Source organism: Argopecten irradians, chromosome 9 (assembly GCF_041381155.1).
Source record: "Argopecten irradians isolate NY chromosome 9, Ai_NY, whole genome shotgun sequence".
In the NCBI taxonomy this organism is placed as follows: Eukaryota; Metazoa; Mollusca; class Bivalvia; order Pectinida; family Pectinidae; genus Argopecten; species Argopecten irradians.
The window spans coordinates 3,346,261-3,358,521 of record NC_091142.1 but is presented as its reverse complement, the minus strand read 5'-3'; the positions used below and the strand labels follow the sequence as shown (position 1 = coordinate 3,358,521).

Here is a 12,261-nt window from a genome sequence, read left to right as displayed (position 1 = left end):
TTAATATCCAATCATGATAATTAGAGAAATGTATGGAAGCGATTAGTTACCTCCCATTATCCCATTTTACAGGAGAAGTCATAGTTACAGTAAGTCCCGGTCCCGGAGTCGTAGCCGTCGTCGTAGTTACAGCAGAAGTCCATCACGTAGCCGGTCACGACACCGCATGTCTCGCAGTCCCTCCATACGACGTCGGAAGGGTTCTCCTAGTCACCTAGAGAAACGCCGTATAACTAGGTGTGTCTTCATGACTATACTGATGTCTTATTGTACCTATTCTCATCAAGTTCTGATCAAGTTCAATATCATAGCCACATTTCCACGATATTGTAACTCCACAATTATAAAGATCGATTAAGATTGCCAAAACAATTATCCAAATGTGAAACATTGAAAAATCTTCAAGTCCCAAACATTTGTATAAGCTTGTTTTACAATCATGAAAGATTTCCCAATTTTCTAAAATCTTCATTTTGTAAATTATTTTATAATGTTTGATCCGTCTTAATTAATCATTTTTTCTTTCTTCGTCACTTCAATATTGTCAATATTATTTCATATTTTGTTTATTTCTCTCCAATTTATTTTCTTTTTTTTCTTTTTGTGTACGTTTATTTGTGTTTATTTTGTTTGATGTTGTGTATTCTGTTCTATATTTTCCTGACGATATATTTTGGACACGCCTTATTGACAGCGGCAGGCTGTTACCTTGACAACAACCGTCTGATGTGAGGGCTCAGGGGAGACTACTCTCATAAAAACACAGTCTGGTATATATAACCTGGAACATTTATGTCTGGGATGAAACACTAACCTAGTTACAGGCTACTAACATCGATAGCACGGTGTGATGTTTATAATGTCGAAAACATTATGAAGGAAGATATATTTCAGCCATTATAATATTAAATGCACATACTGAAACAGGAGGACCACTACCTTTCCGAAAAGATTTTTTTGTGTTCTTAAAAACAATATTCTCATCAGAAAATGTGTATTGATATCCTAAGATGAGGTAACAAAACCAAATAAATAATTCCCTCCTTAATTTATGCTAACAGTGAAGATTCATTTTGCTGTTTTGCCGTCTGGCGCAGTGATAGTCAACAAACACGTGGTAATTAGGACGACGGCGGTAATAAAAGATGACTCGCGTTATCAAAATAAATATTTTATCTATTTTGATTCAAAGATGCTCCACCGCTGACAAATGGTATTTTTACTATCGAAAACAGGAGCAGACAATTTAGTGTTTTTCTTTCGTTGCAAAATTTACTCCACTACCACCATTGAAAATTTTGAGCTTCTAATTTTACTTCAAGTTAAAAATATGAAAAATAATTAATTGCATCCCTAAAAACTTCCGTGGCACTATATTCTTTATGGAATGAAGTACTGATTGCGCATGCACCAAATGCGAAATAAATTATTTTATATTATTTTTTTGTGTTAATTAGGCATATATATACACGATTAAACACAAATTATGCTCATTTATGCTCTGTCAGCGTGGAGCATCTTTAGTTGTTCAGAATGTGATTTGGAGTGTAGTATTAACGGTGAGATGATAACTTTTGCGACTCTACAAAATTAACAACCTCATTTTACATTTCCATTTTTAATAAATAAAAGACGTTTCGGAAAGGTAGTGTGCCTTTACAGCCATAAATCAAAATTGATATCGGTAGAACATCGTCAGCCTAAAATCAAATAATACTTGTCACTCATTAAACACAATGGTAGTCCTGTGTAAATCCGGTATATGTAAACGGGCCGTGTAAACAATGTACCGGGGTAGGTCTGTTTTGCAGCTTGTAGCGGAGCCAATAGTGTTAGTGCTTCTATCTGTGCTGTATACGAGGATGGCATGACAAAATATAGTTACCTTATAACGTTTAGAACTAAACCACTAAACTCATTTTACATATAAGTTTTTAATGGAATAGAAGCCATTTTCTTGCTTAAATTCAGCTTTTTAAAAATTATATAAACTAACTTGTTTTTAGTTTTTTGTTTTGGGTTTTTTTTATTTTTTTTTCTTCTGAATAATAACGCTGCTTCTTGCAAAGTTAGTTATTACGTATTCAAGGAAAAAATAAAGAGAAAGAAAAAAATCAATTTGATTACAAATCAAAACATACATGTACATCTTTTTGGGATAAGCGACATTTGTAAAATAACCCTACATATATGTTTGCACGCCTATAGGTATGTAACTATCAGCTGCATGGTATACATGTCTATAAATAGTTTGACTGGGTTGACTGACATTATACTAATTTTGTTTGGTATGTATCTTTTGTTATTGCTTTTATGACTTGTGACAATCATTATAGAGTCACAATTTTTTACATTACTATATTCTGTAACTAATCAACGTCTGTAATAGAGGTAAGACCCTTTGACATCCTCGATACTCCATGGGTTCCGATCACTTACGATTTCTACACCCCTGGACTATATAATAGTAAAACTGGAGGCAGCTCAGAGGAAAAAATCTTAACCATCAACAGGCAAGCAAAAAAAATCCTTTGAAGACTACAGAGAGTGACGCCCAACTTCAAAGCCACACAGTTAACCACAGTGTACCGTTATACGGCTCTTTTGATGTACATCAAAGGATTTTACCTGTTCTGTTATGTTGTCTCCAGTTTTACTATGATATGGCCGAGGGATGTAGAGATCGTAAGTGATCGGAACCCCTGGAGTATCGAGGATGACCCTTTGGATGCTTCTATATTTCTATTATTGTACAATGTAATCAGGAGACAGTAATCATCATCACTATAATGATCAACAAACTCTTATATTTTAGTTTATAAATACATATTTTCATTTCTGTTTTTTTCTGAGCATGCTGTCTTTTTGGTCAGTATTTCGTAATAACTAGTAATTTTGTATCATATCAATTTACCAATTTATCAACTTACACATGAATATGATATGCAAATTTAAGTAATGGATATACACGTAATCTAAATATCCTAAAATATAAACAACTATGTCACAACAAAACCGAGCTTGGATATATTAATTCCGATAATAGACTCAACATGCTGTCTATTGAAACACATGTTACTGTACATTACAATACGACATCATCTGGATCGTCTACAATTGTTATTTCATGCTCAATACATTTTATCATCAAATTATGTTTTAATCAAAACTTCTTTTTCTCCGTTACAGTGCCAGAAAACGTCCTGTACCATACTACCGCCCCGCACCCCCATCCCCGAGCTCCGTCAGTAGTTACGACTCCTTCAACAGGTACAGCCGTTCACGGAGTCGCTCCAGGCCCAGGTATCGGTCTCGCAGCAGGAGTTTCTCACGAACAAGACGACACAAGAGCTGACATAAGGCATCCATCTACTCAACTTACACTCAATAATAACAGGAATACTAACTCAACTTACACTCAATAATAACAGGAATACTTACTCAACTTACACTCAATAATAACAGGAATACTTACTCAACTTACACTCAATAATAACAGGAATACTAAGTCAACTTACACTCAATAATAACAGGAATACTTACTCAACTTACACTCAATAATAACAGGAATACTAACTCAACTTACACTCAATAATAACAGGAACACTAACTCAACTTACACTCAATAATAACAGGAACACTAACTCAACTTACACTCAATGATAACAGGAATACTAAGTCAACTTACACTCAATAATAACAGGAATACTAACTCAACTTACACTCAATAATAACAGGAACACTAACTCAACTTACACTCAATAATAACAGGAATACTAACTCAACTTACACTCAATAATAACAGGAATACTCATACTCAACTTACACTCAATAATAACAGGAATACGAACTCAACTTACACTCAATAATAACAGGAATACTAACTCAACTTACACTCAATAATAACAGGAATACTCACTCAACTTACACTCAATAATAACAGGAATACTTACTCAACTTACACTCAATAATAACAGGAATACTAACTCAACTTACACTCAATAATAACAGGAATACTTACTCAACTTACACTCAATAATAACAGGAATACTAACTCAACTTACACTCAATAATAACAGGAATACTAACTCAACTTACACTCAATAATAACAGGAATACTAACTCAACTTACACTCAATAATAACAGGAATACTTACTCAACTTACACTCAATAATAACAGGAATACTAACTCAACTTACACTCAATAATAACAGGAATACTAACTCAACTTACACTCAATAATAACAGGAATACTAACTCAACTTACACTCAATAATAACAGGAATACTAACTCAACTTACACTCAATAATAACAGGAATACTAACTCAACTTACACTCAATAATAACAGGAACACTAACTCAACTTACACTCAATAATAACAGGAATACTAACTCAACTTACACTCAATAATAACAGGAATACTAACTCAACTTACACTCAATAATAACAGGAACACTAACTCAACTTACACTCAATAATAACAGGAATACTTACTCAACTTACACTCAATAATAACAGGAATACTAACTCAACTTACACTCAATAATAACAGGAATACTTACTCAACTTACACTCAATAATAACAGGAATACTTACTCAACTTACACTCAATAATAACAGGAATACTTACTCAACTTACACTCAATAATAACAGGAATACTAACTCAACTTACACTCAATAATAACAGGAATACTAAATTCACAAGTGTTTGTGACTTGATACGAATGTTTAACAGACTCTCAAGTCTTTTTTAGAATTCTGAATTATCATCACCTAGATTGTGACAATGTGAGTTTGTGTGAGAAAATAATGTTTTCTCTTGAATTCATAATAATGATGTTATTTTACCAATTCATGTTTAGTCACAGGGGTAGATAATCCTGACAATTCAAGGTGTGAGAGAAGAGCATATTTTCCCAGTAGATAATTTACAACTGTAAAATTAATGCGAGATGAGTTATAATCGAAATTGATAATCATGTGAAAGGAATATTTTATCTCTTTACGTTACAATGAAACATTGAAGATATTCTAATATAATAGAAAAATGTGTGAACGGACTGTTAAAGATGCTCCACCGCTGACAAATGGTCTTTTTTCTCTCTTAAAAACAGGAACAGATGATTTAGTACTTTTGTTCAGTTACAAAAGTTACTTACATAACACCATTACCACCATTGAAAAGTTTGAGCCTTTAATTTTACTTCAAGTTAAAAATATGAAAAATAATTAATTGCATCCCGAAAAAAATCCGTACCACTATATCCTATATGGAATGAACTTCTGAATGCGCATGCACCAAAGGCAAAATAAATTATTTGATATTATTTTTTTTTGTGTTAATTAGACTATTATATACACGATGAAACACAAATTATTGTTCAAATGATGAATATCATTTATGTTCTTTCGGCGGTGGAGCATCTTTAATTACTTCAAAGAAAAAAATATTACATGTGTTTCATATATAACTTATAAATGTAGGTTGTATACTAATCGATGGGCTGGTGTCAGAGTAAGTATATGCAACATTTTAAATGGAGTTCGTTGTATTTAGGTATACAGGTCCTCATTTCCATTAACTTATTTGTATATATATTTAGTCTTTGTTTAAGCATTTGGAAATTTATTCTAGTCTATGGAATTATATACAGTACTGAACAAACTTTTTTCTTTATTTGTTTACCAAAATGGCAAGAAACTATATATATATATATATATAAATAAAAAAGAACAATGTCCATGTGATGGTTTCCATATACATAAAAAAAACAAACTATAAAACAGTTTTTTCTCCCTAGCGCTTTCTCGGCTCATGCCGGTCTTCAGGGGTTTGAATTCTTTTATTTGTAAAACATGACGTCATAGTACAATGACGTCATAGTAAGATTACGTCATGACATGGTACATAAAGATATTGTGAATGGTTCTGGAAGAAAATAACAAAAACATGAGGACGAAATAAAAACTAATATGAAATTCCTTTGTCCCGTTCTGAATTTAGCACAGGTTTCATAAGTTGAATGAAATACATTTCTTTATTTTCTCTTTTTAAAAGATCTGAATTGGACATTTGATATATTGGTAAAATAAAAAAATATTTCATTAGCACACATATGACAATGTTCGTTTACTGTTAAATATCTGAGATGGTCTGTTTTGGTTTGTTGTCGGTGAAAGGAATATTTTATCTCTTTACGTTACAATGAAACATTGAAGATATTCTAATATAATAGAAAAATGTGTGAACGGACTGTTAATTACTTCAAAGAAAAAAATATTATATGTGTTTATATATAACTTATAAATGTAGGTTGTATACTAATCGATGGGCTGGTGTCAGAGTAAGTATATGCAACATTTTAAATGGAGTTCGTTGTATTTAGGTATACAGGTCCTCATTTCCATTAACTTATTTGTATATATATTTAGTCTTTGTTTAAGCATTTGGAAATTTATTCTAGTCTATGGAATTATATACAGTACTGAACAAACTTTTTTCTTTATTTGTTTACCAAAATGGCAAGAAACTATATATATATACATGTACATGTACGTAAATATTAACGCGCAAGTAAGAATACCATTTGATGGAGTAAAATGTGATTTTTTTAAATATCAGTTTTAATAAATATTTACCGGTAGTTTGATGTGCAATATTATTTATTTATTTATTTGTTTCTAAGTTTATTTATTAATAAGATTTTTATATATGTACATCATGAGGTCGCACTTTGTTGATATTAATTTATTAATTTAAAACATTTAATATCATATACAGAATTTGTACTTTTAAAAAAGCAGTAAATAAAATGATGTTATTTAATTTTAAACATGTTATATATGATGATTTATAATTTTTCCCTTGTGTTGGAGGCATCACAATGACGTCACATTACTCATTCCACGTAGAAAACATTCCTGTGTTTTTCGTGAAATTAAATACATTATATTGAATACATTAAAGTTTTACGTTCCAATACATTTCATTTCAAGCTTAGGATCTTGGGATAAACATACATATGCCGCCATTTGCTTTGAATGTACTATGAAGAAAGCATCCAAACTGTTGCGTATAGTAGTGTAACAGAACCGCCTTCTCTTGTGATCAGTTCTAGTCTATTTCATCATCAATTTGTGTTTTAATTGCTAGCTACATCATCAGTTTGTGTGCATCTTTTCTTGCATATTGATGATATGTTATTTCCACAGCTGGCCAATATGGCGGACTAGCTACACTCAAGAGCAGATAACTCCTATTATACAAATACCGGATAGTGGTATAAAATTTCGGGGATGTTATTGTAGGTTTCCAAAGCAATTCCACAATTACAGATTTATACCTACAATGGCGTCCTCCTCCTGCTCCGACAATGAACTCATATTTACGTCCGACTACCCATGTAAACATACACAGTATAGAGACAACAGCAGATTGTATATCGCCATGTACTTAACATCCTCACTGTAACATCCTGTGTAATGTTTACTAAATATTTGTGATGTACAATGGTTTGTTGATAGAAAGTTTCAACATTTTTTATGTAAAAGTTTACTTTATATATAATCCACGTGTATATCATGATCAATATGTTTGTAGCTATGGATCGTGTACTTGAACCTTATTGGTAACTTAACTTTCGATGTGATATGTGATTCACTAAATGTTCATCATTTAATTGGTTCTGTGATGTATACAGGTTTTAGTGAGGTTTCTGTACATACAAGGTTAACTATTTCAGGAAAATGTTTTACATGTAGACATATGGGGGCATTGCCTTGAGTGTGCAGATTGTTAATAAAATGATGATCACGAGAATATCTTTGTTTTAGTTATTTTGTTACATCGTTTAACTGTTTTATAGCATGTGACTACTGTAACGCTATAGTCATGTGACATATTCCATCTATTGTACAGAGTTACCTCCCGTGCAGGTAGGTATTCCAATGTGACGTCATTTTATTTTGTGAGTGAAAAGTATGACGTTACGCTCGCAAACAGATGACGTCACAATCAATACCTTCCCGCAAGGGCAGACTCTGTAAAATGCATGTACGGAATACACACTCACATATAAGAATGATTAAAGGATTTGTGCAGTCAAAAATGATAATTTCAGTTTATGCTGGAAATGGCTTTTATTAGCACGTGTAGAAACTTCTCCGTGCCGCGCGCGACCGAAATAACCTGTAAGCCGTCGATATCGAGGTCCAAAATTCTGACCGCCCGATTATGCATATTTTCTAGCTCGAAACCGTGTGACGTCATAATAGTCCGTGGCTTATAGCTGTACTATAACTGATGTGCTATCACTTACATCGATGGTCACAGGAAAAGCCGACCTACGATTTTTTTATGATTACTTTTGAGTGCAGTTAATCGTACAATAACTTTGGCTCGAATGTAAATAACTAAAAGAGTGAAATTCGATGTCTCAAATACTCTAATTTATGCTCTAATAGCAGGTATCTTCGTGTAATTATGAAAGAAAATCCACACAGAAAAGTTTCGGATTTTTTTGTCGAGGAGTTCAGCAACGAATAAGCTTTAAAGGCCCATTACCTTTCCGGAGCAAAATATAAAGGTTTCTTAAAAAACATTAATAACATCAGAAAATGCATACCGATGACCTAAAATAAGGTTACGACACCAAACATATGCAAGATTTCCTGCATAACATATGAAAACAGTGGAGAGTCAATTCGCTGTTTTGCCGTCTGGCGCAGTGATAATCAACTACCGCGCGGTATTTAGGACGACGGTGGGAAACATAATACGACCCGCGTTATGAAAACAAATATGTTATTTATTTTAATCAAATCGTTCAGAAGGTGATGATAAATGTAGTATTAACGGTAAGTTAATAATTCTTAAGACTCTACAAAATTATCGATCTTGTTTTACATTCCCATTTTAAAAATTAAAAGCCGTTTCGGAAAGGTAGTGGGCCTTTAATTAGATAATATTTTCCTGTAGTCTGTATCGTTGATACATTGTGAATTACAAAGTTTGTGACTGTAAAATGAAATTTAACGTAACAATTTAAGAAATCCTTGATTAAAGTAGTGACGTACGTACACACCGATGATTGATCATTACAAACATTGTGTTGTGTGTGACTAACCGAATAAATTGAGATACATTTATTAAAATACCATAAAACGCTTCAACATGTGGTAGAAAGAATTTATTTTTTATATTATAAAAGATCTAAATATTGATATTAAGCAAAACAAACTGGGTTTTTTTTCAGACCTTGCGGTCGCTTTCAATTTTTAATAGGTAAACGAGTAGATACACCGATACAGATATATAATTAGCCATGCCTTTGGTTTGATGGTTATGTAATACCTTGACCAGGATGTTATTTACCTGTACACTGCGCCATTCATCGAACTCATCTGTAATTATCTGGCCGCGGGCAATTTGCTATTCGGTGGACTATATCGGGTATTTGCTATTGTCTTACGGTCAATAATGTTAGGACATCTGTTAATTACATACTGCGAAATCTAACCCCAAAGCATTTTGGAGGTTATTAAATGATATTGGAGGTAATTCAAACGAACAAAACGTTGATATTAAAATTGAGGAACTATATGATTATTTTAAAAATCTTAACAAGGGAGATAATACAGACGAACATTTTGACTTTGATGATGTAAATAATGGTTTGTTTGATGATATATTGAATGATGTAATTACTGTGGATGAAATAAAGCATGCAGTTAAAAATCTTAGTAATAATAAGGCAGGTGGTATAGACTGTATTATAAATGAATACATAAAAAACACATTGGACCTATTTTTAAATGTCTATCATAAAATGTTCAATATTGTTTTAAATACGGCATGTATCCCAGAATCGTGGAAAATAGGTGTAATAAAACCTTTGTATAAAAACAAAGGAGATCCGAAGAACTTAGATAATTATAGAGCGATTAGCCTGGTATCTTGTCTAGGAAAAGTGTTCACATCTATTTTGAATACCAGACTTAATAAGTTATCTGATGAACTTCATATCATTAGTGGTGCTCAAGCTGGCTTTAGAAAGCAACATTCTACTGTTGATAATATTTTTGTTTTACATACCCTTATATCTATATATATATCACTCAAGAAAAAATTATACTGCTCTTTCGTAGATTTCAAAAAAGCTTTCGACTCTGTTTGGAGAATAGGATTATGGAAAAAGGTTCAAAAAAGTAACATAAACCGGGAAAATTTTAAAAGTCATAATCAACTTATATGCCAACACGAAAGCGTGTGTCAAGAAAGGGAATGAACTGTCAGGATTATTTGATTGTAATATTGGTCTAAAACAAGGGGAAAATTTGTCACCTTTTTTATTTGCAATTTATCTAAATGATTTAGAAGACTTTTTTGATGAAAATGACGTCAGTTGCCTCCAAACTATGAAAAGCTTGAGTGATGATGTTGGATTGTTTATTAAGATGTTTCTTATCCTTTATGCTGATGACACTGTTATTATTTCCGAATCAGCAGAAGGGCTACAGAATTTATTGAATATGTTTGAAATATACTGTAATGAGTGGAAACTTACGGTTAATACGCAAAAAACTAAAGTTGTTATATTCTCAAAACGGAAGTGTCAAACACGTTTGCGTTTTTTATTTTGCAACGAAGAATTAGAAATATTGGAATCTTTTGCATACTTAGGCATTTTATTTAACTATAATGGTACATTTGCTAAAGCAAAAAGTAAATTAGCGGAACAGGCGAAAAAAGCTTTATTTGCTGTTTACAAAAAAATTAGAAATATTTCTCTGCCAGTTGATTTACAACTGAAGATTTTTGACATTCTGGTACAACCTATTCTTTTATATTCTGTTGAAGTATGGGGTTTTGAGAATATTACTATTATTGAAAAAAATTCACTTGCAATTCTGTAAACGTATCTTAGGTTTGAGACGTAGTACACCCAACTTTATGGTCTATGGTGAATTGGGTAGATATCCGTTGAGTATTGAAGTGAAATGTAGAATGGCCATGTTTTGGTATAATTTAATTTCCACTGATAAATTGTCAAGCAAAATATATATAAACTAATGTACCAATTGCATGTAAATGGAAACATAAGTTTTAAATGGATCGATTTTGTGCGAAATATTTTTTATGAGACGGGCTTAAATTTTGTATGGAATATACAGGAATCTTGTACATTGAACAAAATATATTTAAAATTTACCATTAAACAAATACTTAAGGATCAATTTATTCAAAAGTGGTTTAATGATATGAATTTGTCATCAAAAGGTAAAACGTATACAGTTTTTAAAAACGATTTTCAAATGGAGAATTATCTATTGAAACTGAATGAAAAAGATAGAAAAAATATTGTTAAATTTCGTACTTCTAATTTACATTTGCCCATAGAAACGGGACGATGGGCTAATATACCACGCAATGAAAGAATTTGTCCCCTTTGTTCCAACGGTATTGGTGACGAATTTCATTACTTATTTAATTGTACTCACCTATCAGTTCATCAAATTAGGCAAATGCATATACCAAAATATTATTTTACGAACCCTAATCGAACAAAAATGAAAGGTCTAATCTCACTGTGTAATGTACGTATTCTTTCGCAACTTAGCAGGTTTATTGAGAAATTAGAGAAATTAATTTATAATAATTAGATCAATTAAGTCCATTATATTCTGTATTATACTTATGTTGTGTTGATTGTATTATACTAATGCTATGTGTTCCGTCATGTCAAAATGTAATATACTGATTTGACCTCTTGTTACACACGTAAGTGTGTCAGAGAGTAATAAAGAAATCTGAAAATCTGAAAATCTGTTAATTGGATTGTGATTTGAATTATGGAAACCCCGTACACCTACGCTCAAGGATTTTTTATTGTCACCTCCATTTTTAAAATGAAAATGTAAAAGCAAATGGAAATAAAATATCCCTGATCATACCTAGGAATATATATTACATATATATATGTCGTACACAGGTAAAACAATAATGAAAGTTGACTTATTCAGAAATAAAAATGGTTCTAAGAAATATTTCAACTAAAGGTTTAACCTTGAAAATTATTCCAGTCTAGTACTGTAATTACGGAATTGTGGCATATAGCAATCTTCCGTAATTTCTAAGGTATTAGTAAAAATTCTAAGCATATATTCTTACCATTTCGAATCTACATGTACGTGTATAGTCATACAAGAAGTGTTACAACATTACCACACTAAATATACTTAGCTAAATATCACAAAGT

General features: G+C 31.8%; 1 protein-coding gene across 3 annotated transcripts in view; it reads left to right on the top strand.

The window, feature by feature from the left end:
* Positions 1-3,802, top strand: part of LOC138331104 (serine/arginine repetitive matrix protein 4-like) — a 131,310-nt gene extending 127,508 nt beyond the window's left edge. For 2 of the 3 annotated variants that reach the window (XM_069278562.1, XM_069278563.1), the window contains exons 11-12: positions 73-237; positions 3,190-3,802. In XM_069278562.1, coding sequence (XP_069134663.1) covers positions 73-237; positions 3,190-3,355 — 331 coding nt within the window. In that variant the 3' untranslated portion in view covers positions 3,356-3,802. Of the gene's footprint in view, positions 1-72; positions 238-694; positions 771-3,189 lie in introns of all 3 variants that reach the window. The other variant, XR_011209656.1, reaches the window with a different exon arrangement.
* Positions 3,803-12,261: the final 8,459 nt, after the last annotated feature.